The sequence below is a fragment of the Microcebus murinus genome, chromosome 18, assembly GCF_040939455.1.
Source record: "Microcebus murinus isolate Inina chromosome 18, M.murinus_Inina_mat1.0, whole genome shotgun sequence".
NCBI classification, from domain to species: Eukaryota; Metazoa; Chordata; class Mammalia; order Primates; family Cheirogaleidae; genus Microcebus; species Microcebus murinus.
Window position 1 is genome coordinate 27,333,347 of NC_134121.1, and position 27,558 is coordinate 27,360,904.

Here is a 27,558-nt window from a genome sequence, read left to right on the forward strand (position 1 = left end):
GCCTTTCTGTTGTTGTTCTGGTCTCACTGGTTTATCTTTCTACCTTGCAGATTTCCGGGGAAGAGGCTACGGTGGAGAGAGGGGCTACAGAGGTCGTGGGGGCAGAGGTGGAGACCGAGGCGGCTATGGCGGAGACAGAAGTGGGGGTGGCTATGGCGGAGACAGAAGTGGGGGTGGCTACGGTGGAGACAGAAGTGGGGGTGGCTATGGTGGAGACAGAAGTGGGGGTGGCTATGGTGGGGACAGAGGAGGTGGCTATGGTGGGGACAGAGGAGGTGGCTATGGTGGAGACAGAGGCGGTGGCTATGGAGGAGATCGAGGAGGCGGCTATGGAGGAGACCGAGGTGGCTATGGTGGAGACCGAGGAGGCTATGGTGGAGACCGAGGAGGTTATGGAGGAGACCGAGGAGGTTATGGAGGAGATCGAAGTCGGGGGGGCTATGGAGGAGACCGTGGTGGTGGCGGTGGCTACGGTGGAGACCGAAGCGGAGGCTATGGAGGCGACAGGAGTGGTGGCGGCTATGGAGGAGACAGGAGTGGGGGCTACGGAGGAGACCGAGGTGGCTATGGAGGCAAAATGGGAGGAAGGTGAGTATTAGAATCCACTTGTTAACCTTTTTACCTCACTGCTCTTAGATTTTAGGGTTTGAGCCTTTTTGCCACATGTTCTTTTTTCCCAACGTTTTGGAACTTGAATTTCTTATTGGCAGCTCTCTCAGGTTGGAGAAGATCCATTTAGTTTCCTACTTAGCAATTTCTAAAATTTATTTTGTTTGGTTGGAATTCTTTTTCATAAATTTTTATATTTGTGTGTGTATTATTTTTTCTCATAGCTAAGGATAATTGAGATTAAGAGATAACTTGAAACTATGTAAATTGGGGGTTCAATCCAAGTGAGGGGAGAACACACCTTTCACAGTTGTGTTCTTTTTCAAATCGTATGTGGTACCTTGCAGTTGTTTCTCTGGAGACTCTGGGAATATATTTTCCAGATGAAGACCACTGATGGGAGTGTATTGTGCACATGAGTGGTGTGGAGGCAGAAAAAGTTGAAGACCAATGATGTAAAATTATTATTTTACGTATTTATGTATTACATATTTATAATTATTTATTATACATATTAACTTTAATTATTATGGTAAGTAAGGATCTGTATGCCAGAGGCAGTATAGGGTAATGAGAATTAGTATAGAATGTGGTTGAGAACATGGAGTTGGGAAACAGACTGTGTTCAAATCCTGACTCTACCACTTACTAGATGTGTGACCTTAGGGAAGTTACTTAACCCTTAGGAGTGTCAGTACTCTTAACTGGAAAATGAGGCAAATAATACATTCTTTGTAGAGTTGTATTAGATTACATTATAAGAGTTGCTGGCCCATAGTAAGCACTATATTATTGTTAGCTATTAGTAATTATTAATATAATCACCATCTGTTGAATACTTCTTACTATGTGGCAAATACTGTAAAGTGTCTTTATATACTTTAGTTCTAGTCCTTCTGTCAAACCCATGAGGTAGATGTACCTCCCATTTTACAGAGTCAGAGTCATTTAGTAACTTTTCCAAGGTCATATAGCAAGTGGCAGATCCAGAATTCATCCATGAAAGTGTTGGCTTGCTCATTCCACTGTGACACTCTTCCGTTTAGGGTGCTGGAATTGGCATAGTCTATCATCTCCTGAATATTACAGTGGTTTGGAGTCCTTAATTCTAGGTGGAAAATTTTTAAGAGAGTTAATGATAGCAAAGCTTCTAGGAACTTTGTGAGTCTTAAAGCTAATAAATTAGACATTTATTAAGTACCTTCTAGAAGTAGACATGGTGTCATCCTTACAGAAATTGTCTAGCCAATGCCAATCACCAGAACTCTGAAGAAGTGTCTTATACTCCCCATCAGTAGAAAATTAGAATTTAGTCTGGCTCTCTATTTTTTATTTCTAGAAACGACTACAGAAATGATCAGCGCAACCGACCATATTGATGACTGTTTTGAATGTTCCTTTGTCTCTGACATGATCCATAGTGAAATTGCCAGAGTTTTGCCTGCTGCTTTCCTCGTGGCCTCCTCTTGGGTAGTGAAATTAAGTGACATTTGGATTTTTATTTGGGTGGGAGGGCTGGGACAGTTTTTCTTCTAGAAATGTCCATTGAAATTTCCCCCTTTAGTTTCCAACCTTCTCCTCCCCAACCCCTGAAGCTAAATGCGTTGTAAAATATTGCCAAAATAAGAAGTGTTTTGTAATACTGCAATAAAGGCTGCTTGTTTTTGTGGACTTTTGTACATATTAGTGCATTGTTCTGTCACACTCAGGACTCACTTATAACAGACTCAAACCCTAAAGAATTAGGAAATAAATTCTACTTCAGTAAATTAAAATGTTACTTTCAACAGTATTTATTGAGCTCCTATTCTCTTTAGAATAGTGGTTCCCAAGAATGACTGCAAGTCAGAATCATCTGAGGAGTTTGTTAAAATTATAGACTCCTGGGCCTCACCCCAGGTCTGCTGAACAAGAACTTAGTAAGGTGTGGGGAGTTAAGTCTGGGAATCTTTATTTATATCAAGCTCACCAGGTGATTTTGATACAGTCGGTTTAGTACTAGTTTATAATTGACAGTCATTTATTTAGGGCAGTGTTCTAGATGCTGGGAATATGGAGTTCTAAGGACAAGGTAGGATGAGAAAGAATTTGACAAGCCACAGTTAAGATACTAGTATACATTTATGTTATTTGCTGTTCATTAGAGACCTGTTTATCCTGCCCTTAACTATGGGTAAAACACTGGGTCAGATTCTTGATAAGTTGCTGATCGAATAAACAGAAAACTTAGTCTTATCAGTGTTCCAATAAGGATAAGGACAAGGTGCTTAGAGGGCTGATTTAAAGGACAGTTAATCTAGTCATAGGAGAATAGGAAAGACTTGGTGAATCTGGAGGAATAGGAGAAATTGACCAACTTAAGAGGCTGAGGTGAGAATATGGAGTTCCCAGCCAGAACAATGACAAATCAGAAGTTAAGCAAAGACAAACGGGAGAGCAGGCTCTACACTTTTGGAGTAATGTATGTAGTTCATTATTACTGGAGGGAAGAGTTCGAGGGTGGGCATGCAGAAGAAAAAAGACTGGAGAGGTAAACAAGTTCTATGATGAAGTCCTTGCATTTTATTTTTTGCTTGCCTCCAAATAGGGAGTCATTAAAAAATTGTGAACAGGGAGTGGCATGATCTGATTTGAGTGGCATCAACTGAAAGATGATTATGGCTGCCTTGTGGAAAGACTGGATTGGAGACGGAAAAGCCAAGTGAGAGATGATATTGGCCTGAGCTTACATGCTGACTGGGGGAAGAGAGATAACTAAATACATTTGAAAAATGAGGAGGGAAATTTGACAGGATTTAGCTGGGTGTCAGTAATAGTGAGGAAGGGAGAGTCAAGTTTCTCGCCTGGGTAATTGGGTGGGTATGGTGTTCATCGAAATAAGAAACACTGGGAAAGGAACAGTTTTGCATGTAAAATGTTAATGCAGCTTTGGGGTATGTTGAGTTTGGAGCACTTGTGAAACTTCCAAGTAGAGACATCCGGGAGGAGGCATATGGGTGTGCAGATCTGTAGCTCAGAAAGTGGCACTCAATACCATGCTCCTGAGGCGGGTGGATCTTTTGAGCTCATGAGTTCGAGACCAGCCTGAGCAAGAGCGAGACCCTGTCTCTACTAAAGATAGAGAAGAAATTAATTGGCCAACTAAAAAAAATATATAGAAAACATTAGCCGGGCATGGTGGTGCATGCCTGTAGTCCCAGCTACTCGGGAGGCTGAGACAGAAGGATTGCTTGAGCCCAGGAGTTTGAGGTTGCTGTGAGCTAGGCTTGACGCCATGGCACTGTAGCTGGGGCAACAAGAGTGAGACTCTTGTCTCAAAAAAAAACCAACAAAAAAAAACCAATACCATGCTCCCCTGATTGTCTGCCTTACTGACTTCTGCCTACTTCTTTTCAACTTGACCTCTACATGTTGGAATTTTCTCAGGGCTTTTTCTAAGCCCCTTTCTCTTTTCTATTTATAGTCACTTTTATCCTGGGCAAGCTCATTCTGCCTTATGGCTTTATATACCACCTAACATAGTGATGACTACTAAATAGATGTCTCCAGTCCTGACCTCTTAACACTATCAAATTTGGTAATGTCTCAAGCATTTCACGTTTAAAACTCAGTCTCATTCAGAATTTCTTGCCCTTCCTTGTGCCTTCCTCGAGCTGACCCTAAACCCCAGGGGAAGAGAGGCAGGGCTTGTGTGTGTTGTTATAGCCCTGGTGGGGGGCAGACTTGCTGTCAGCCTTTGTAGCTAGCCATCATGGGTGGTCTACTCATCCTCCCTGGCTCTGGCCACAAGAAGACCCCTGCAGGCTACCAGCTCTCAACCTCCCTCTGGGAACCCAGGGGTTGAGCTGGTCCACTCCTCTCCACACACCTCATCCCATGTAATTTCCACTCTACCACTACCTACCCTGATGGTTTACAGGACTTGTCTCTGAGCTGTGCTGGATCCCCGGGCCTCACCATGGAAGTCACACGAGTCCTCTCTGCTCTCAGATTTCCAAATTTGAAAAGGAGTTCCAGGAAGAAGAATGGGCCAGGCTCCCTGCCCTGTCCTAACTCCCTGTCTCTTCCTCATCAGTGTATTTTGCTCTCCATCCTAAAAGTTTCCACCTCCTTTTGTGGGGAACATAGGGGAGATACATGGCTCATATCAGAACCTGAGCCCTTGGAAGTTTAAATCTAAAGGAGACAGAGATGGAAACCAGTGAGGGGTAAGTAAAGGAATTGCAGGAATAACAACCACCCATAAAAAATAATCCTTGCCATCTCATCCCACCTCACATAAACTGTGTCCCTGGCACTACATTTATGTTGCAAACTGAAAATACACACATAGTATGGATGAAAGCACTTTTAAGTTTACTAAGACTTTTGCTTAAGACGGAGCTCTTTGGTTAAATATACAGTAAAGTGCTTCTGCAATAGATTTCAAAGTCTATGTTGCTGTCAAGTTGTAGCAGTCATGGAGACTTTTGAAATAGTCCCCTAATTGATTGTACTAGTCAGGGCTGCCATGGTGACATGGGACAAAGCTCTACCTCTAAGTGACAAGCTAAAGAGGGGAGCTTAACAGTGTGCATAATGGAGACTTGTGGAGGTTGCAGGCACAGCTGGAGCTGGGACCGCAAAGGATGTTGTCAGAGCTCAATTTCTTCCTGTGTATGGCTGCTTGACTTTAGTCTGCCTGATGTTCTATGCAAGATGATGGCTGGTAACTCCAAACTCACACCCCCTTGCTGAACAATGCCAGTATAAGTAGAAAGGGAGCTGCTGAATCTCTGGCAGAAAAGTCCGAGGGAAGGTTCTCATTGGCTTAGCTTGAGGGATACTCCCAACTCTGTACTAATTGCTGGGCCAGAGACATGGATATTTGGACAAAAAGGAACAGATTTTACTTAAGACGAAGGAGTTCTGTGGTCAGGTAAGAATGAGTGTTCTGGTTAACTAACAGCTAATGTCCACAACCCTGGAGATGTCACTGTTTTTCTTTCACCATTTTGCACAAACAGAATTGCTATTCTAAAGCATGAATCAAATCTCATAACTCCTCACCTCAATTGTCATTCTTACATTTAGTAAATATTTATTGAACATCCACTCTGTGCCAGGTGCTGGCTAGGTCTTGAAAGCAGCCATAAACCAATGGAATGAAGAATCTACTTTGTTCCAGGCACCAGGCTGAGCTCATGACATTCATCACGGCTTAGCTTATCAACCTTGAGAAATAGATAACATGATCTGTTCTTCGTAGGTAAGGAAACCAAGGCTCAGAGAGTTCAGCAATATACCCAAGGACTCCCAGCTAGGAGGTAGTAGGACTTCCCATGTTGACCCAGAATTGTTCTACTTCAAAGCTGACACTCCTCCCCCAACACAAAATGTGCCATGATTATGGGGAGCTGCACCCGAAACTTCTCCCTGTACGCCGCTACTTTGGGTTGCATTGTTACCTGCAGAAGGTCACTGTTCAAATAAACCCCAGTTTCCCTAGAAGTAACACATAACACAGACAACTGGAGATGAGAAAGGCCTTGAGGTGATGGGATGTTGGTCAGATATTCTGTGATGGAGGGAAGAAAGTTGAGAGAAGGTGTGGAGGCTTAATCAGGTCTAAATAAGATTCCACAATGGGACCAGGACCCCAGGGCTCACAGGAGGGGGACAACCTGCGAAGGAATAGGTGCAAGAAGGTTCCATTGGTTCAGGTTTGTCCTGGGCCAGCCTTTGTTCCCAGAATCAACCTTTAATCAAATCTGAGAGTGTCTCCTTGCTCCTCCTCCTAACAGGCCCCCATAGTCACTGCTCTCCTGCTCCCCCAGCACATCTCTGGGAACCTCACAGGGAATTTAACTTTTCAGAAAAATGAAACCAGTTTAAATTGTTAAATGATCTAAACAACCCCAAGTCTCTATTTACTAATAGCACTGACACCCAGCTTTAATTGTAGTAAGGTACACCTGTCTGTCATCTATCTGTCAATTAATCAATTTATCATCTACCAGTCACCTAGCCTTTAATCAATCAGTCTATTATCTATCATCTGTCAGTCATCTAAGGACAATGTACCTACTTGTCATTATTAATAGTTACCTAGTATCCTACTGGGTTGATAAACCATAATCTGCCTAGATATTTTCTTATTTCTGGGCCTTTGTGATGGTGTGTCGTTCTTTTGTTTTTGATATTAAAATTTGTGCTGTTTTGGCTATTTTTTCATAAATGACTTTTTTTCCCCTTTCAGGTTATTTTCCACATTGAATTCCTGGATCAAAGGGTACAAACTGCCTGAGGCTCTGCTGCATCTCGAGAGACCCCTCTCCAGCACCCTGGGCCCAGGCTGCAGCAGAGAGGGCGGACTCTATCCCCTCACCCAAGCCTTCCGAGGGCTCCAGCCCTTGCATTTACTTTTGGTGGTTAGTAGATGGATCTGGTACATAAATGGCATTGCTTCATGTGCCCTTAAAGTCAGCCCAGGGTGCCTTTTCCTAGCTGATGACATATTTGCATTTAGTCCTTTTTCCAGTGGATCCTGGACAGTGGACAATGGGCCCACCCTTTACTTGTTACAGTACATTTTCATTGGCTGTGTTTAATGGCTAAAGTTCTCTCTGTCTCTGAAGCAGTTTCATCCCATCTTCCCTGGGCTATTCTGTCTCTCACAGAGAAAGCAATGGGCCCCAGAGGGCAGGTACGAGACCTTCACTGTATTGCATCTCTGACCTTGGCCCTCTGGGAGGCCTGGTGGGGCCTGTACTCACTGGGGACCAGGGACGAGGTGTTGGAGCCAGGCCCACAGTGCTGGCCGGGCAGTAGAGCCCCTAGTGCTTAGCCAGGCTGGCTCTGCCACAGTAGGCCCTGGGGCAGTATAGCTGGCTGTCCTCCACCTGGGAAGCTGTGGGGGCCTTTTGGAAATTGCCCTGGGTGAAGAAAAGGATGAGATGCCACCAAGGTCAAGGTCCTAGAGGTCAGAAAAAGGGCCGAAGGCCTTGGACAGGCTGGGCTGGCTGCTCTACCAGGGAGGGAGCAGGGCAGGTCTCTCCACCCTCCCCTTGGACAGGCAGGGCAGGGGAGAGAAGGTAGGTCAGTCCTCTCCAAGGAAGGGTCCCGCAAGATACATGCACTAGTGGTAGCATTGACTTTTCAGTAGACCAAAAGTGTCTGACCACAAAATGCCCACCCTGTAAGGAGTGCTGTAACTGTGAACTAAAAAGAAAATCCTAAGCCTCCTACCTCCTACCTCTTCCTACCTACCTCCTCTGCTACCTGAACAGACCCTTCTGGATCAAGGGGACCCCAGAAATACCTTAAAATGGAGTTCCCAGCCATGATGTGATGGAAGAGGGAAAGCACAATTACAAATGCACATGATTTCTCTTTTCATAAATATTCATGACTCCTATAGCTTGTTCAATATGTGTGTGTTTGGCCACCCCACTTAGTATAAAATCTTACTCTTTTTTTCTATCTGTTGAAGCACTTGTCCTTGGCTTCTGGCCAGGGGGCTGTTGGAATGGCCACCCAACAGGTTGCTACCCTTTATAAGAAATAGAGCTCTCCTTTCTCCAAAGTATAAACCTCATTTTCTTTAAATTAACATAACCATGATTGCTTCATAGCAGATTTTGATGGCAGGAGGAAAGAGAGACCAGAGGAGTGAAGGCCATCTGAAAAGGTGTGTGTGCCTTGGGGCAAGGCACGGTGGCTCAGTGGCATGGAGGAGAGGCTATCCCACTGGCAGCTGCACCTGCACGTGGCCCTCCCGGTCCCACGGCCTGGGGTACACTGTCCCTGTGACCTTCTGTCTAGCACCCTAGTAGGAACCAGCTGTGGGAGTGTGAGCGGTTCAGCCCTCATCTGAGTGGAGGCAGGGCTGGGGTGTGGTCCCGTCATGGTGAAGGGAAGTTGTCCCTCCAGACCACTAGTACAGTCCGATGGCCCCTGGGCCTCCTTGTGCAGAAGCTGAGAGACACCAGCTGGGGGGACCCAGGGGAGGGTCTCACTGCAGGCAGGGGGTGGACAATAGGCTCCGGGCTAGACAGTAGTGCCAGGCAGCTTTGTCTGGCTGCAGGGTTTTTTTCCTGGGGTTTCTTGGTACCAGAGAGGATCTGGACCATGGACAGTAAGGTCCAGGTTCTTTCCATGCCTCTAATGTGGGCCTGGTGCATGGCAGGGACTTAGGAAACGTGTGGAGTTGAGGGGCTGCTGCAGTGCCTGAAGCCCAATAAAAAAGGCAAAAGGCAGGAAAATCCCCTGCACAAGGGCACGCCTGGGTCAGCCACAAGAAGAGTATCTGTGCACAGCAGGGCTGCTCAAGTCCAGGCGCTGGCTCAAGGCCCAGGCTCTGTGTGCCTCCCTGATGAGGAGGGCAGATACCGGCAGACCTGAGGTGCTCTCTGTGCACCTGGCCTGGCTGCAGGATTGTCCTGCCTGGAGGAGGGGGCCCAGGCTGGAGGCTGTACTAGTCCTCGTGGAGGCCTCCCTATGGGTCAGAAGAGGCTAATGAATCCTGCACAGCTGGGACTCATGGGTGGTCCTGGGCTGGGTGGTCACGGTCGCTGCTCGGTGAGCCACTCTGTGGGTCTGTGCCACCCACCCTGCCTTCCTCCTCCCACCTGCCAGGACTCACACAGTGTCTGTATTAAGTCCTGAGCTCTCAGGGAACACATGGGGCAGATGGTCGGGACCTGCCACATCCCCTTAGTACGGGGTGCTGGAGCCCGGCCGGGTTTGTGTCTCAGTTCTGCCATCTGCAGACCCCTCATTCTGGAAGGGAAAGCTATGCTGGGGAGGCGGTTGGTCCTGAGCTGACACAGGTGGGAGCAATGAGGATGGTTGAGCTCTAGCTAATAGTAAGGGAGAATGATGGTGCGTCTTGAGAAGGAAAGATCGTGGCTAAAAGCAATTAGTTCTTTGGGTAGCAAAAATTTCCCTCAGTTCCCCTGTGTAGAAAATGTGTGACACTGAAGAAAACAAGGCACATTCTGTGACGTGTTCTGCCCGGGGCTTCATGTCATTAACTTGCATAATCACTAAGTTCCTCCACTGATAGGAGCTTCCAGAGAGAGCAGTAGCAGAGCAATGGGGCATTTATGTAATGTTACTTCCCCTCCCAATGGTTAGAAATATGGTCCCATCCCAAGGACAGGGCAGCAGTGCAGGAACGTGCTTTAGTGGTGCTCCTGCCCTCACATCTCCTTGAGATTCCCCTGCACTTTGGCAACTTGATGTACTTGTAGTTTGACATCAAGAATTTTGAAACTAATGTTTATAGACTTCAAAGGTTTTTTAAAATTAAAAAAATTTAAATTTATTTGATAAAAGTCTTTTCACGGAGAAGGTTACAGAGGATTTGCCACACTGAGGACTTCAGGGAGTCTTTATTAGACTGTGTGCACCTGAGGCCTCCCTGGGCATCACTGGCTGTTGAGGACCATGTGAAATTACAGGAAGGAAGCCACAGACTGGCCTTCCTGCTGCATTTGGAAACATGAAATGGAGAGGTAAAATCTTCCTGTGTGTTTTATCAGAACTTACACTATTCCTATGCCTTCCTCCCTTGGTGGGGGTAATAACCAGACTTTAGGCTCAGATTGTCATAATAGAATTTCCAGGGCTAGATTATGTCACATGTGACATACTCTTAAACTTTGTTGGGTAAAGCAAAACAAAACAAAAACAGAAACAAATTATTTAAAAATCCACGATTTTTCACAATTACCTCTCTAGAGGCCAAGAGGCAAAATATAACCCTGGGAAGAGCAGCAGGGCCCAGATCTATCCCAGCCTTCAGTGGGCAGGGTTGTCTGTTCCCCACCACGAACGACATCCAGGCGGGGCAGATCTCTCTTGTCTCTGAACTGAGGGCCGGCACCCCCACCCCCAGAACTTCCCGGCCCACTTGAGCATGTGAGGCTGTTTGGCTCCCACATTCCTAGAGCCCGAGGGAGAATTTCAGTCCTAAGAAGCCTCTGTGAACCCATCCCCTACCACTGCACACATACACACACACACACACACACACACACACACACACACACACACACACGCGCGCACACGCACACACACACACACACAGATGTCATGTTTATTCCAGGAACGTTTATTCTCCTAGTTGCTGTCAACTTTCTAGAGAAATTTCACATGATTTTTCCCCCTCAAAAACTTGGATTCACCTTTATTTATTTCTTTATTTTTTGAGTCAGAGTCTTACTCTGTTGCCTGGGCTAGAGTGCCGTGGCATCAGCCTAGCTCACAGCAACCTCAGACTCCAGAGCTCCAGTGATCCTCCTGCCTTGGCCTCCTGAGTAGCTGGGACTGCAGGACTGTGCCACCCTGCCCGGGTAATTTTTTCCATTTTTGGTAGAGATGGAGTCTCACTCTTGCTCAGGCTGGTCTCGAACTCATGAGCTCAAACGAGCCTCCTGCATTGGCCTCCCCGAGTGCTAGGATTATAGACATGAGCCACCGCGCCCGGCCTTAATTTCTCTCTTAAATACCCTATTTCTTCCTGATGAACAGGAATGAGATCTTATTAATTCCAGGAAAAGGTTGCCTACTTAACCTTTCCACTTGGATATAAAATAGGCGCTTAAAACTTAATATGTACTGAACAGAACTTTTGAGTTTCCCTTCCAAATCATTTTCTTCCTAGTCTTCTTAACCTTAGTAAATGCCTTCACTATCCACTCAGATGAGATCATTTGAAAAATTGAGAACTTGTCCTTGATTTCTCCCATTCATTCTGTACCCACAGGTCCTTTTAAAATTCTACCTCCAAAATATGTCTGAAACAATCTTTATATTCTTAGATACAAATCTTGGTATAAGCTATAATCATCTCTTCTGGACAATTACAATAACCTATTCATACAGGTCCCCCTATACAATCTTTTCCCTCCAAAATCTATTGTTTACATAGCAGCCAAATGATATTATAAAGATGTAAATCAAACCATATATTATGACTCTTTAAAAACTTTTAAAGCCTTTACATTGCATATAGACTGTAATCTAAATACCTTACCCTTACTTGAAAAGCCCTGTAGGATCTGATGTCTTTCTTCCTTTCCAACCTCATTTTATAACATTTTTCTATATTTAGTTGGCTTCCACCACATGGGTCAGAATTCTCGATAGTGTCAAATATGCTTCTGTTTTAGTATCTGCACATGCTCTTTGTGCAGGATTCGCTTCCTCAGATATTCACATGTATGACTCCTTTTCACTACAGCATTGGGTCAAATTCTTCCAGCTCTTCCCTGGCCACCCTGTCTGAAACACTGCCCCTTTCTGGTTACTCTCACATCATCTTTTGTAATGTCTTCACAGTACTTGCCATTACTTGAAATGATCTTTTTTATGGTTTTTAATTTTTTTCTCCCCCATTAGAATATAGGCTCCAGGAGAATAGGGAACCGTAACTATTCATGTTCCACATCAGTGCCTAGGACAGTGTTGGGCACAGAGTAGGTAGGTACTCGGTAAAAACTGACTAAATGAATGAATATTACAGATACAGATTTGGGAGTCATCAACATATAAATGGAAATTGAAGTGATGAGAATGGATATAATTAAAATAAAACTGCCTAGAGCAGTGATTATCCATCCTAGCCATATACTAAAATCAGCTAGAAAGTTTTTTGAAATACAAGATGTCTAGACTTCACTCTGAATCTGTGAATGGGGTCTGGGCATATTTCAAAAGAGCCCCAGGTGATTCTAGTTTTAGGGGACAGTATTTAGAGAGAAAAGAGCCTAGAACAGAACCCTGAGAAATTATGACATTTAAGAGATGAGCAGGCTGGGCTTGGTGGCTCACGCCTGTAATCCTAGATCTCTGGGAGGCCGAGGTTGGCGGATTGCTCAAGGTTAGGGGTTCGAAACCAGCCTGATCAAGAGTGGGACCCCGTCTCTACTATAAATAGAAATAAATTAATTGGCCAACTAATATATATAGAAAAAACTAGCTGGGCATGGTGGTGCATGCCTGTAGTCTCAGCTACTCGGGAAGCTGAGGCAGTAGGATTGCTTGAGCCCACGAGTTTGCGATTGCTGTGAGCTAGGCTGACGCCAGGACACTCACTCTAGCCTGGGCAACAAAGCAAGACTCTGTCTCAAAAAACAACAACAAAAACAAACAAACAAACAAACAAAAAAAAAAAAACAAAAAAAGAGATGAGCAGAAGGTGATCCTGAACACTGAGAATGGTCAGAGAGGTATGGTCAGTGGAACCTAAGGAAAGTGGATTTTAGGAAAGGTGAAGCTGATGGTGTTAAGTGCTCAAGCCAGGGTAAATCATGTAAAGGACAGAAAACATTACATTTAGCAATGTGGAGTTATAAATTATTTTAGTACAGGGTTTTTCCACCTTTGTTATTGACATTTTGAGTTGGATATGTACCCAGACATATTCTGGAGATACCCAGAAACATGGAGGAGGAGGGGTTGGAGATCTGTGGACAGGATTTTGCAGAAATTGAGAACCTGAGTTATATAGTTCATAAGGCCACATTTGTACCCATAGGCTGTTGAGGCACAGAAATTTGGGTTATGTTGCTCATGGACCCAAAGCTGCAGAGTGGGCAAGAGAGGAAAAACATCTTTCCTATCTTTGGACCTTGGTGCCACCATATTATTGGGGGCCCCAGATAGTGCTGTTTATACTCCAGAATAGTGAAACCACTCTTTTGGTTTTTACTTACAGCTTTCTCTGAGGCAACACATGAGTCTAGAAGTGGTGGGACAGGTTGGGAGATAAATCTGAGTGATACCTTATACAGGTTAAATATGCCTTATCCAAAATGCTTAGGCCAGAAGTGTTTTAACTTTCAGATTTTGGAATATTTACATTATACATACCAGTTGAATACCCCTAATCCAAAAATACAAAATCCAAAATGTTCCAATGAGCATTTGCAAGTGTCATTTGTTATGTAACAAGTTTAGAATTTTGGAACATTTCGGATTTTGGATTTTCAGATTAAGGATGCTTAATCTGCGCTGAATTCAGAATTGTTTGGCCTACTAAAACTTGGGGTAAGGGGAAGTGGAAGGGAGCATCTATTTAACTTTGACCTTTCTATGCTTGTTGGGAAGAAGTTGACCTCCCATTAGATCACCTCAGTAGGTTTGGGGAAGTAAATTAGAATGGGAGGAGATGGTCTTTTTTGACCTCTAGTGGTCACAGGCTCACATGACAATGTTGAAGAGAGGAAAGGAAAGAAAAGTTCATTTTTGGGTGTTTATAATGCTAGGCACTGTTAAGCTTTACATTAGTCCTCATAGGAGTGCTCTGAAGTAATAGGCATTCTTCTCTTCATTTTATAGGTGAGGAAATGGAATCAGAAATGTTAAGTAACTTGTCCAAAGTTAAAGATGGGGAGGGGCAAAGGCAATATACGTAACCTTAACATTTGTACCCCTACAATATGCTGGAAAAAACTCCAAAAGACAAAGATCAAATAAGTGATGAACTCTAGGATTTTTTTTTTTTTTTTTTTTTTTTTGAGACAGAGTCTCGCTTTATTGTCCAGGCTAGAGTGAGTGCCGTGGCGTCAGCCTAGCTCACAGCAACCTCACACTCCTGGGCTCCAGCGATCCTTCTGCCTCAGCCTCCCGAGTAGCTGGGACTACAGGCATGCGCCACCATGCCCGGCTAATTTTTTTATATACATATCAGTTGGCCAATTAATTTCTTTCTATTTATAGTAGAGACGGGGTCTCGCTCTTGCTCAGGCTGGTTTTGAACTCCTGACCTTGAGCAATCCGCCCACCTCGGCCTCCCAGAGAGCTAGGATTACAGGCGTGAGCCACCACGCCCGGCCTAACTCTAGGATTAAATATCAACTTTGTTTGATTCCAAAGTCAAGGTTTTTCGTTCTTCCTTTTTTTTTTTTTTTATTTATAGGAACAGGTTCTTGCTCTGTCGCCCAGGCTGGAGTGGCACAGTCATAGCTCACTGCAGTCTCTAACTCCTGGGCTCAAGTGATCCTCCTGCCTCAGCTTCCCCAGTAGGTGGGACTACAGGCACATGCCACCCTGCCTGGCTAATTTTTTAATTTTTTGTATAGATGGGGTCTTGCCATGTTGCCCAGGCTGGTCTTGAACTCCTGGCCTCAAGTGATCCTCCTGCCTCAACCTCCCAAAGTGTTCACAGGTGTGAGCCACTGTGCCCAGCCTGGGCTTTTCCTTCGTGGTAGGGGTTGTAGTTGTTGGGTTTGGTGTGGTAGGTCCTATTGCCAAAGGGAGACTGAAGCTTTGGTAGAAATAAGGGAGAAATTAAGGCAGTTTTAGAGAGCAAATAGGGTCTCTCAAAGGAATGACCCTAAAGTAGGTAGAAAACAGGTTACCCAGGGCAAAGAGGTAGCAGAGAGGATGGTTTGTTCTGATTAAACCTTAATTATTATATCTCCTGACCACTGATGGGGAAGCTGGCAGGGCACGGGGCAAGTTAGTAAGAGGAAATGGTCCAAGCTTTCTAACATTTTCTCCCAGTTTTCTGTCAGCAGCCCTTTCTAGGCAGAGATTCAACTCTAGCTTTGCCATCAAATTCTGGGCACAGATAAGAACTTGATTTAGGGGAGCAGGCTGGCTATCCAGAGTAGCTTTGGCTCTGTCCTTCCATCTTTCCTCTGGTGAAAGGACATGTAGCTTAGTGGAAAGGACACCCAAGCAGGAGTGAGGAGACCTGTGGTGAAGGGAACAGAAATGGCAGTAGTAATGTGGAGAGGTGTGGTAGGTAGAGTGATGTTTGTTTATTCATAGATGGTAAGTACAGATTCTTTTTCCAGAGGAGCCGGATAAGTGTCCTCAAGGTGGGATTGGGGACAGGCTGAGAGAGCTGGTTCATCTGGCAGTTTCAGTAAGGATTGGAGCTGTTTCCTGATGTTTGGCTGCCAGGGCCCCATGACCTGTGGCTTGTGCTTTTGTGGTTTAGAGTGACAGCGTGGGAAAGCAGGCAGCGTTTTCTTTTGGTCCTCTTTGGTGGCGTACTTGGTAATAAACAAAGGGTTCAGCTTTGCAAGTCCAAAGTCTTGGATAGTTAACTCTTCTGGGTTCTCAGGCTCCTTCCGGAACCTTGTAGGCTCTGCTTTCACTTTAGTCTTAGGTTCCTCACATACAAGGAAAATCTTGTTCTTCAGCTTGTTTTTGATCCAGGGATTGGTTGAGGCACAAATGATTAATGTTTCTTGTAGCTGCATTGAGACAAAGGTTGTTGGGCTGGCTCACTTTGGGCTTAGGCTGGGAGGAGAAGGGACACCCAAAGGAGTGGAAGCTCTAGCCACAGGCCTTTAGGGCCCCAAGGAATGAGGTCAAGGGACAGTGTCTGAGGGCTCATTGCCCTCTGTTCCCGACAAATAGCAAATGGTGACATGGGTGGGACAGGCTTGGAGAAGGAGTAGAGAAGAGGAGGAGGTGGGCGGGAATGCCTTACACTCTTCTTCACACCCTGGTTGACTTCTGTATCTAGCATGTCCAGGAGCAAGTGGAACACTGGTGGGCTGCGGATCCCCAGGACACCCTGGCAAAGGCAAGGTGAGAGGGCCTGAGTATCCAGCCCCAGGAAGATGCCCTATACTCTTTCCCTTTCTAGTCCCTCTGTGAGACCCTGCAGCCTCAAGACAGGGGGAGATCTTGTTTCCCAGCTGAGATATCCCTTTCTGTGCCCTTTGGGACCACTGCATGGGATTTCAGTGCCCATGATTTGCCAGAAAGCATCAAGACAATTTTTGTAATATCTAAGCATCCCCTGCACACCTATCTCCTGTCCCTTAGCCCACTCACCTCCAGCCCTGAAGGAAAGACTACCTTAACTCTTGGTAGGGCTGGAAATCTAAAATAAATAACCTTCCCCAAACTTGACAGCCCTTTATTCCCCTCAGTGACTCTGTTCCATCGCCTGCTCCCTGTGGCATCAACACATCTCTGGAACTGGGTCGGAGAAGTGGAGGTCACCTTACCAGAGAGATGATTGCTTCCTTGCGTGCAGTGGTGTCTGGGTTCATCAGTTGCCTGGGTCGAAGGGAATGAGCATGTTGTGGTTCAGTTAAGGGGCAGGGGGAGTAGGAGCGAGGCTGGCTGCTTTTTAGGCCCAAGGTGAGCTGGGCATAATGCTGATAAGTAATGCTTATTTCATTCATTTCCCTCGCTTGTTGCTCAGGTCAGGAGAGGGGGTGGGAGCTGGGAAAGATGCCACAGTTTGCCAGGAGGCACTAAATGGCGATCAGAACTCATATCTGTCCAGAACTTCACCTTTTAAAAGTTCTTTTCATGTATTAATTAGAGCTTTACAGCAACCTTGAATGGTAGGCATTATGAACCTCTTTTTATAATAAAAAACCCAGGGGGTCAAAGAGTGACTTGGTCAAGGGCACAGGCAAGAGAGAGCTGAGAACCTCTCACTGACCCTCTGCCCGCTTCCCACTGCCTAGGATTTGGCCCCGGCAGCTCCCGGCCCAGGCCACTTACGCCTCCACTAACTTCGTCATCATGGGCTTCATCTTGAGCTCTTCCACGGTGGCAGCCACAGCCTGCCTCATGGCCTGCAGAGGGATCAAAGAGGGACATCAGAGGAAATGCAGGGCTGTACATGTAAGTGCTTCACAGACCTTTTTAAACACTTACTTTGCCCTCTATAGAGTCCCTGCTTTGAGTCTGGTCGAGGAAGCAGACCAGTAAATAGGCAATTGCAGTACTGTGTAGGGTGCACATAGGAGAGTCTCCCAACTCAGTCTTGGGTGGTGGAAAAGATTTCTTGGAGGAAGCGATGCCCCAGCTGAAACTTGGAGGGTAAGTGGGAGTTCATCAGGCAGAGGGTTGGGGGCAGGCAGATTTTAGGGGCAGAAGGGAGAGTGTGTACAAAAGCCTGGAGGCAAGAGAACGTGTGGAGAGATGAGGAGCTGAAAATAGTTGAGCTTCATGTGGGGACCAAATGGACTCTTCAGAGTGCCTCTGCGTAATGACACTGTGACACAGTGAAGTCAGGACACGGTCATGCTAAGCATAGCTGGGGTGTGGCTGAGGGGGACAGTGATGAGAGATGAAGCTAGAGAGGTGGGCAATATAACACATCCTGAGGGCATTGGGAGCCAGTGAAAAGTTTTATGCAGAAGTAATATAATCTCATCTGCATTTTAGAAAAATGTCTTCAGAAATGCTGTGGTCAGTTTTATAATGAGCCATAATAAAGATAAAACCAAGGGGACATAGAGGAAGGCAGGATTGATTCTGATTGGTGATTTGGAAAAGCTTCCCATAAGAGGTGTCATTTGGACTGTTCTGGAAGGAACAATATAGTATTTTAATAGGAAAGAGAGAGGGGTTACTCATCAGTGGGAGTGAATAGTATGAGGCAGTTTTTACCTTACAGAAGAGGGAGGGACATCTTGGCATTTTAAGCTGAGAAAACTGCCTGGGCAAAGGTGACGTGGCTTGCAAACATGGACTGCATTAGTTGCACAGGGAGTATGTTCAAGCGAATGTGATACTTTGGGCTGGTGAGACCCAAGCCGGGAAAGGTGTCCAGAGAAGGGAAAGGAGGTGGGTTTGGACTGTCTGGGCTTGGGGGCTTTGGTCTCACTTACGACGAAGGGTTCATTATGTATCTTCTTCCTGAGCAGGTCAAATGTGAGTTCCTCTAGTTCCTGTGCCTGGATCTGTTCCAGCCCAATGATCTTGAGCATCTGGGTGGCTTCAAAGCGGTCCTGAGGTCAGGCGTGGAGGAGGTGTGAGAGATAAACTCACTTCTGCATTCCCCAACCCTGTCGTAGGGCTGGGAAAGGAAGGGTCTGAGGTAGCCCAGAGCTTACCTCTAGGACACTGGAAGAACACAGCTGGTCCAGGATGGCCCTGATGACTGCGCCTGAGTACACATGCATCTTCTTGACCAGCATCCTGAGTGCCTGTGAGGGGCAGGGTGGGCAGAGTGTACAGGGCCTAGGCCTAGAAACATCTGGATAGCTAGGTGGACTTGAGGGCTGAGCCTGGAACCAGTGAGGAACATGTGGGTTTTATTTTTTTCTCTTGCCTTTTGAATGAGAACACACATTTACATGTGTGCATATGTGCACATAGGTAAATGAACACCCATACCTATCAAATACAAACAAACACATGCACACTTATATGTCCACATGACCCAATACTCAGACACATTTATAAACACACAGAGGAGCCTGCAGTGCCCTACCACCAGGATGCTAGGATCCAGACCCCACTCTGTTCAGACTGGCCTCTGTTTCTTCAGTCCTCCCTAGGGAGCCCAGCCTCCTGTCTCTCACACCTTCATCTGCTGGGTAGTGAGCCCTTTGCACAGGAACTGCAATAAGAACTCTCGGGCCTTGTTGCTGCTGGGCCTCAGGAAACCCAAGCACAGGGCTGCCTCCAGGGCTATTTCATCCGATGACTTCTTTATCAACATGTGCAACACAGGTACCAGCTTCTCTTCATCCCCAATTGGAGTCCTCTAAGAGGGAGACAGGAAAGGAAAATGGGTTGGGATGGGGCTATGTTGTCAACCAGGCTTTGTGCTTTTTTTAAATTTTAATTTTTTAGAGACAAGGTCTCTCTCTGTCGCCCAGGCTGGAGTATAACAGCATGATCGTAGCTCATAGCAGCCTTAAACTCCTGAGCTCAGGCTGTCGTCTTGCTTCAGCTTCCCCAGTAGCTGGGACTATAGGCACACACCACTGTGCCAGGCTAATTTTTAAATTTTTTGTATAGATGGGGTCTTACTATGTTGCCCAGGCTGGTCTCAAACTCTTGGCCTCAAGTGATTCTCCCACCTCAGCCTCCCAAAGTGCTGGGATTGCAGGCATGAGCCACTGCTTCTGGCCAGGTTTTGTGCTTTACAAGAGGACAATGCCTCCAGACCATTCTCCTTCCTCCCTAAAATGAATCTTATGCTATCAGATTATTTCACCCACACTGTCACCTACTCACTCCTAGGTCATATCTCCTCATTTCTCTATGACTTTATCTCGGGGATGGATAAGTGCTACTCTCTCTCTTTAACACTTCTGAGGTCTTAATTCTTGGCATTAAAAATAAATAATACACGAAAGTGACCCAACACCTCTTCTCCAGTAACCATGTCCTCCACTCTGCCTCAGCCACTAATCCCTCAGAGAAGTCATTACCCACAACTGCAACTTCTCCATAATCTCCATTTCATGGATCCCACTCTCTGACTGTCACCTGTTTTTCCAGCTCACCTCCAACAATTGTTGCTCCGCAAAGGACTAACAATCTGTTGAGCCTGCCACTGCTCCTCCTCTCCTCCCCTCTTTACTCAGCTTGAATTCCATGGTCCTGCTATAGCCACACCCCTGCCTCACTCTTACATCCTTTCCCCCTCTTGCCTCGTTGTGCTCCCTTGACAGAAACCGCAATCCTGGTCAAATCCAACTCTCCACTTACTCTGTGCCTGCATTTCCTGGAGAAAAACACACAGTCATGATGACTGATCTTGCTATAAATGCACAAACACAAGCCTCATGTAAACCCTTGATGCTGCCTGGTCATCATACTGTTTTTCCCTGGGAAATTCTCTTTCTCACTCTTCCTAATTCACACCCTTTCCTCTGGAACCTCTAACACTTATTCCTCTTTGTTGCTCTCAGCTGATCACCTTGTTTTCTACCTCACTGAGAAAATAAAAGCAACTAGAGAAGATGTGCCATAGACACCTACCACCGCTCTATCCAACTTGCAACACCTGCACCCACCAAACTGGAGTTCTGCAAGTTGACTTTCAGAGGTTGTCTGACCAGTAAGTGGTCAACCATATGCTTCTAGTCAGCTCCAGAGGGAACTTCACAAGAACAATGTCATCCTCTGTCAGCACTGAGATCTAGGTTACCTTCCTCCTGACCCAACCTCCAGCCAAACCTATCAATTACCTTGTCCTGCTTTGCCCAATTATAGACTATGCTCCCAATCACCTTATCTTTAGGGACAGCAGCCCAGGAGTTCAGAGCCATCCGTAGCCCCGCCAAAGTCTCCAACTTTTGACCCTCATTTTCTCCCTTCAACTGTTTGATGAAAGACTGGATCACATGCTTATTCAGGCAACCTGGACAGGGAGAGCCCTCAAGTCAGAGCAGAGCCTCAGGTACTGCTTCTCTCTGCAAGGACCCACTGAACTCTACTGTTCCTGCGAGACTTAAAGTTCCAAGTAGTGGGTGCCAAGTTGTTGCCGTCCTCCCAGACACCAGAGCAGCTGGCTGAGCACGAACACAATTCCAGGAGCTCTCCTTCCCCCTCCCTCCAGTCTCTTCTCCCTTTTCACCCCATCTTCCTCTCTGTGTTCAACGTACCTAGGATGGTTCCCAGACCTTGCCAAATGCTAGGTTGGGTATATGCTCCCTCCCTTTTGTCCATACCCAAAGGAGAAAGTGGCTGCACTTTCATTTTCTCACCTCCCCCTACTTCCCATCCAGGGAGAGGACATACTCACCTAGGATGGCTAGAGTTCGACAGGCCTCATTCTTCACTTTCTCTGGACCAGTTTGGGCCTAATTCAAGATGCAGGTGGTAGGAACATACAGTAAGGTGATGGGATGTCAGAGATTTAGGGATTGTCTCAGCTTAACTTTTCATTTGAAAAAAGAGGAAACTGATGTCTAGAAAGTGACCTGTGTATGTATGCTCAAATACAGAATACAGGCAGGATGGTGCAGTGGAAGGAAAAAAAAACTTGTGAGTTAGACATTTGTTCAGGCCTGTCTGGTATCTAGTAGCCACTTCTTACCTCACTGGCCACTTCTCAATATTGATTTGTTCCTCCTCTTCTTGGATCAACTTGGTGTTGATCGAGGCCCTTGGCATCTCAGAGCTTCCATTTTCTCATTAGAAAAATACAGATACTAATACCTATTTCTAGTGTTGTTATAAGATGTAAGCGAGGTTATGGATAAGAATGCATGCTCCCAGTGGTAAACTGACATATAAGCATGGGGTGTTTTCAGTTAAGCTAGAGAATGTACTCAGTCCCAGCTTTCAGGCTTTCCTGGCTTTTCAATCCAATGTCTTTTCTCTTAGACCAGGGGGATCTTCAGATTCCCCTCTCCCCATATTTTAGATCCAGCTGCTCTTCCTAGAGGTCAAGGGCATGAGATGGGCGCATTCCACACACGGTGGTTCTCTCCTTAATGGACCTAACCCATCATCCTGGCATCTTGGGGAGCCTTGTCTGTGCCCAGATGCCCACACTCTATACATCTCAGACTCTGTTTCCTCCTTTCCTCAACTATACATGGCCCCCAGACTCACCACCTGCCGTAGTGCCTCCATGACAAACTTGTTGTTGATGCCCAAGCACCCCAGAGCCTGCAGGAAGAGGGATGGAGGACAGGAAGGAGAACTTGGACCCCACCCCTAGGAGTTACCATCCTCTGGACACAGCTGGAGTTTGTACTTGGAATACCACCCCCAACCCCATCATCCATCATCTCAAGCAGCTTTTTATGTTCCAGCTCAGCCAACTCCTAGGTGTCACCACCATCCTCTTCCTTGGCCACTTCTCACCTGTGCTGCATAGAGCTGCTCATCCTCTCTGGGAGAGTTCAGGCTTTCTGTGAGTTCCTGCCCATCCAAGGCAGCCAGTAGAAAGGAAGAAAGAGACAAATATGGTTATAGAACTTCAGACTAGGAGCTCATCCAATCCAATCCCTCTTCCTTCCTCCCCTCCATTTTGCAGGCAGGGACTGAGGGCTGAGGGTAGTGTGAGCCCAAGGCAGGGAGACCCCCACAGGGAGGGAGTCTTTCCATTCCCTCTTCCCACCACGGTCCTGACCTTTATTCTTTGCCACTTCAAGGGGTCCCCGGTAGGCTCTAAGGGCTTGGATCCCACCTGAGATTTTATAGTCAGCTTGCTCATGGAGAGATGGAATTTTTCGATTTGGGTACCCTCTTTGCAGTACCTGTGTGAGAAGTTGCACAGGCAGTCTTTGTCCCTTTGCATCTTCCCTTCTTAGGTCGCAAGCCCTCCTCTGCCATGGGGCCTCAGCCCAGCTCAGAGATGGGACCAGAGCAAGACAGATGAGGGCTCGGTGATATCCAACCTGAGCCCATCTAAGCCATCCTTCTACCCCAGGGTCCTCTCTGGGACCTATAGGCTGACTTGCCCCATTCCCTGGCCTACCGCTTCCTTATCCTTCCTCTCTTTCCTAGAAGATGTGGAGGGCGAGGAGAATAGGGAGGTGGGCAAAGCACACCTAGAGTGATCTCTTATTTTCTGCAACATCTTCTGGACCTCCTGTTCCCCTCGATGGCCATACAGGATGTGCCAGTGTGTGTAGATTTTAGGCTTCTGCGAGTAGCAATAAGGGACCGACTTTGGCTTGCCTGGGTCCTGCCTCCAGCGCTCCGGACTTGGGGGAAATTCTTCCTTTGGCATCTGGAGGGTATGAGTGGCAGAGCAGTCAGAAGGGTCCCCTAAGCCCTTACTTGTGGGGTATTGGGAGGAAGGGGTGAAGGAAGGGGAGGGCAGAGTGAGACAGATGCACTTCAGCCTCTCATCTGGGCTGGAGTCACAGCTGCCACCTAACCCACTGCATGACTGGCACAAGTTACTTCATCCCACCAAGGTCTCAGTCTTCTCATCTGTAAAATGGAGCTAATAGTTTTTTTTTTTTTTTTTATCTGTTCCCCACTCAAGGTTGTTGTGAAGATCAAAAGAGATCCAGATCGTGAAGCCATCGGTGATCTGCAAATCAATCTGAGTACATAGTTTGGTTAGTTGACGATCTCAAAGTACTTTGTAAAGGTCATTTGGGTGGGGAGATGATAAAGCAATGGGTGGAGGAGATGTGGAATAAAGGTAGGGGAAAGACAGGCTACTGCTCATTGAGATATTTATTGGAGTACCTACTATATGCCAAGCACTGTGCTAAGTGCTAGGGTTGCAGTTGTCATCCCTGTCCTCATGGAATTTAACAGCTTAGGTTGGGAAAGCAGTCTCTGTCTCTCTGTCTCTCTGTCTGTCTCTCTCTTTCCTTTCTGAGATGGGGTCTTGCCCTGTCACCCAGGCTGGAGTGTAATGGCACAATCATAGCTCACTGCAGCCTGAACACCTGGGCTCAAGCAATAGAGATGATTATTTAAACTGCAGCTCTGATGTAGTGGGATATTTTGGGTGGGTCAGGGGCTTTTTCTGAGTATTTAGCTGGGATTCATCTGTGTCTCTTCTCAAGCCTTTCTATCCTTACAACAGATCTCTCTGGGCAATAGGGAAAAGGGGCCTCAGCCAGTGGTTCCCAACTTGGTGATTGAAATCATAATAGGGTTCTGAAGTTATTGACAAGATTTCAGAAAATAGAGCATTGACTCATGGTGAGTAGGGTTGCCAGATTTAGAAAAAACAAAAACAAACAAACAAAAAACAGGACATCAAGTTAGATTTGGATTTCAGGTAATGAATGAAATATTTGGGACTTTTTTTTTTTTTGAGACAGAGTCTCACTCTGTCACTCTGGGTAGAGTGTAGTGGCATCACCATAGCTCACAGCAACCTCAAACTCCTGGGCTCAAGTGATCTTCCTGCCTCAGCCTCCCAAGTAGCGGGGACTACAGGTACACACTACAATGTGCAGCTAATTTTTCTATGTTCAGTAGAGACAGGGTGTTGCTTATGCTCAGGCTGGTCTTGAACTCCTGAGCTCAAGCAATCCTCCAGCCTTGGCCTCCCAGAGTGCTAGGATTACAGGTGTGAGCGCTCAGCCTGGGACATGTTTGTACTAAAAACAATTAGTTGTTTATCTGAAATTCAAATTTAACTGGGCATCCCATATTTTATCTGGCAACTGTAATGGTGAGGCCCCTGTGTTACCTAATATTAATAAAGGTTACTTCCATTACTAGTCACTCCCTGCATAACCCAGGCGTTATAGACTTTGTCTCATAGCATCTCTACAAAGGGAGTTTGGGCCTTGACAAAGGAAGCTTCTGAGGCCCAGAGAGGGAAAGTGACTTGTCCAAGGTCATACAGAATTAATGGCAGCTCTGGAGTGAATGTCAGTGTTCTGTGAGCTGGCCTGAACAGGAAGGGACAATTTGCTCCCCTTCTACTTTGACACAGCTCTCAGGGTAGCAAAAGTTAGGGGTCTTACCTGGTAGCAGGACAAAGGCAGGTAAACAGGAGCTGGAGCTTTTCTGTGTTCTGGCAAGAGGGGTAAGAGTGTGTGGGACAAATGAGACAGCAGTTGCAATGGTGGGTTAAAGAATCATTCATTCAGCATTTAGTGAATATTAGTACAGGTATTTCACTAGGCACCAGAGGGCTAAGCAAGGCATAATTCCTGTCTTTGAGGAGCTCATAGTATTCTTGTTTCCTGCTACTCAAAATGTGTTCCACGGAACAGCAGCATTGCCATGGCCCGGGAACTTCTCCAAAGGTAGAGCCTCAGGCTCCACCTCTGACCTGCTGAATCAGAGTCTTAATGTTAACAAAGCCCTAAGCGACTGCTTTGTACTTTGAAGTTTGAGAATCTCTGGTCTAGCAGGGTGTTCTCAGCCGTGGCAGCATATTAGAGTTGCTAGAGGGAACTTGTAACATGCCCAGGCCCCACATCAGACGAATTCAATCAGATTCTGTGGGGATGGGGCCTAGGCATTTTGGAAACCTCCCTGAAGACTCTAATGTGCTGCTCAGGGTGAAAACCACTGGTCTCATCTGGGTTCTTTAGCCTGAGCGTACATTAGAATCACCTGGAGACCTTGTTGAAACGGATTTCTGAGACTCATTCCCACAGCATCTGATTCACTAGCTCAGAGGTGGAGTCTGAGAATTTGCACTTCCAACAAGATGCTGCTGGTCTTGGGACCACATTTTGAGAACCACTGGTCTAGCTGGTGAGACGGAATGATTCTTAGCGATGAATGGAGGGTAACGAATGTGAAGGCAGACGTAGGCACAGGTGGTACAGATGAGGGGCCCCTAAGCTGGCTGGGAGGATCAGGGAACGTTTTCAAGAGGAGATTGCACACAGTTGAGTCTTCTGTACAAGCAGGAGTTAGCCAGAAAGGTAAGGGGAAGAGCATCAGCCACATGGAATGCCTTATGCAAAGACTTGCAGGTGTACAGGTGTGGGAGCAGAAGCTGAGGAGACACACAGGTGTCCCATCTTAGGAGTCCCTATAGGCCCTACTGAGGAGCTGGAGCCATCACAGTGTCCAAGAGCCTGCCCTGCCATTTCCCATAGATTGACTGAACTCGCCCAGACCCTTGCTTGGGAGTGGGAGCCTGGGAGCCTTGCTTTTTCAGGCCCCTGCCCTGGCTCCATTCCTGTCCATTACAGCCTCACCTTTGGTCTTGTTTCCATATTCCAGCCATGGGAACGTGAACATGGACTTGGAGACATCAAAGACATAGGCTGAGTTTTTAGAGGCCAGCTTCTTCTTCTTCTGCTCCTCATGGTAGGAGACCTGGGCAAAAGGAAATATAAGGCTGTCGGGGGAGTAGGGGCGCAGCTGGAGGATACCCGACCTCTGTGCCATCAGAGAGACTGGTAAGGTGTCCAGACTTCTGGAGGTAGAAGCTTCCAAGTGCTGAGCAACCAGATTGCTTTGGTAAATAGAACACATGAGTTCCATTCTTGGGCCCCAGCCTGTCTACTGGCCTGTGGACTTGAGCTAGTCATGTTACCTCTTTGAGCTTCAGTTTCCTCATCTGAAAAGTGAGAAAGTCATGCTTGTCTGGCTAACTGAAGGGGCTATGATGAGGCATAAATTGGAAAAAGAAATTTGAGAATTGGTGAACTGTCAAGCTCAAGTATGGGGACCCATGTGAGGGTCAGGGTTTGTGTTTAGGATTGGCCATCAGGAAAATGATGAGCAAGTCCCTTTATACACACACCTGGCAAGAGACTGAATTCTTTTTTTTTTTGAGACAGAGTCTCGCTTTGTTGACCAGGCTAGAGTGAGTGCCATGGCGTCAGCCTAGCTCACAGCAACCTCAAACTCCTGGGCTCGAGTGATCCTTCTGCCTCAGCCTCCCGGGTAGCTGGGACTACAGGCATGCGCCACCATGCCCGGCTAATTTTTTTTCTATATATATCAGTTGGCCAATTAATTTCTTTCTATTTATAGTAGAGACGGGGTCTCGCTCTTGCTCAGGCTGGTTTCGAACTCCTGACCTTGAGCAATCCGCCCGCCTCGGCCTCCCAAGAGCTAGGATTACAGGCGTGAGCCACAGCGCCCGGCCGAGACTGAATTCTTATCTGTGGTGTAAGGAGCGGCCTTTCATTCCTCCTACTTCTGCATATGCTGTTCCCTCTACCTGTCAGTCCTTTCCCTTCCTTTTCTTTTCTTTTCTTTTTTTTTTTTTTAGAGACAGGATCTTGCTCTATTGCCCAGGCTGGAGTGCAGTGGTGCAATCATAGCTCACTGCAGCCTTGAACTCCTGGGCTGGAGTGATCCTTCTGCCTCAGCCTTCTGAGTAGCTGAGACTACAGGCAAGTGCCACCACGTCCTGATAATTTTTTTTCATTTTTTGTAGAGATGGGGTCTTGCTCTTGCTCAGGCTGGTCTCAAACTCCTGGCCTCAAGTGATCCTCCTGCCTCAGCCTACCCAAGTGCTGGGATTACAGGTATGAGCCACCATGCCCAGCCTCTTCCCTTCCTTTTCTACCTGTTAAAATGTTCCTCAAATCTTTCAAAGTCTACCCAAATGTTAGCTCATCTCTGAAGTCTCTCTTCTCTCCCAGGCTCCCTCACCACATGACCACTGCCTTTTTTATAGTTTCTTCCCTGTGTGTGTTTAATCATATGTGTGTTTAATCATATGTTTAATCTGTTCATAGGTCTGTCTTCCTCACTGGACTGTGAGCTGCCTAAAGGTAATGATTGTGCTTTGTGGCTTATTTACCCATCTATTTCACCCCCTCCCCCCAACCATCCCCTGTTCCCGACACACAGCAGGCAGCTCACTGTAGCAAGAAAGCATGGGTCACT

The 27,558-nt window shown here is 46.5% G+C and overlaps 2 protein-coding genes across 2 annotated transcripts in view; one reads left to right on the forward strand and one right to left on the reverse strand.

The window, feature by feature from the left end:
* The window catches only part of TAF15 (TATA-box binding protein associated factor 15), a 31,419-nt gene extending 29,139 nt beyond the window's left edge, over positions 1–2,280 (forward strand). Inside the window, exons 15-16 of the mRNA XM_012784856.3 lie at positions 51–588; positions 1,949–2,280. Coding sequence (XP_012640310.1) covers positions 51–588; positions 1,949–1,988 — 578 coding nt within the window. The 3' untranslated portion in view covers positions 1,989–2,280. The remainder of the gene's footprint in view (positions 1–50; positions 589–1,948) is intronic.
* A 13,067-nt stretch (positions 2,281–15,347) lies between these two features.
* Positions 15,348–26,258, reverse strand: HEATR9 (HEAT repeat containing 9). Its single transcript, XM_012782805.2, has 15 exons — positions 25,911–26,258; positions 24,717–24,766; positions 22,824–23,005; positions 22,403–22,529; positions 22,135–22,191; positions 21,880–21,936; positions 21,065–21,122; positions 20,550–20,680; positions 18,890–19,072; positions 18,417–18,509; positions 18,192–18,311; positions 17,077–17,150; positions 16,569–16,620; positions 16,043–16,129; positions 15,348–15,803 (listed from the first exon to the last, which is right to left on the reverse strand). The coding sequence occupies exons 1-15, from the start codon at positions 26,197–26,199 to the stop codon at positions 15,363–15,365; spliced, it is 2,001 nt and encodes a 666-aa protein (XP_012638259.1). The 5' UTR covers positions 26,200–26,258; the 3' UTR covers positions 15,348–15,362.
* Positions 26,259–27,558: the final 1,300 nt, after the last annotated feature.

Bases quoted from the DNA above. Each gene is read 5' to 3' on its own strand.
- HEATR9 (XM_012782805.2), bottom strand. From the start codon at position 26,199: ATGGAACTCATGTGTTCTATTTACCAAAGCAATCTGGTTGCTCAGCAC. The intron at 21,937-22,134 runs GTGAGAAGTGGC...CTCTTCCTGCAG, and splicing joins AGCAGCTCTATGCAGCACAG to GCTCTGGGGTGCTTGGGCAT. The intron at 16,621-17,076 runs GTAAGTGGCCTG...CCTTCGACCCAG, and splicing joins ATGACGAAGTTAGTGGAGGC to GCAACTGATGAACCCAGACA.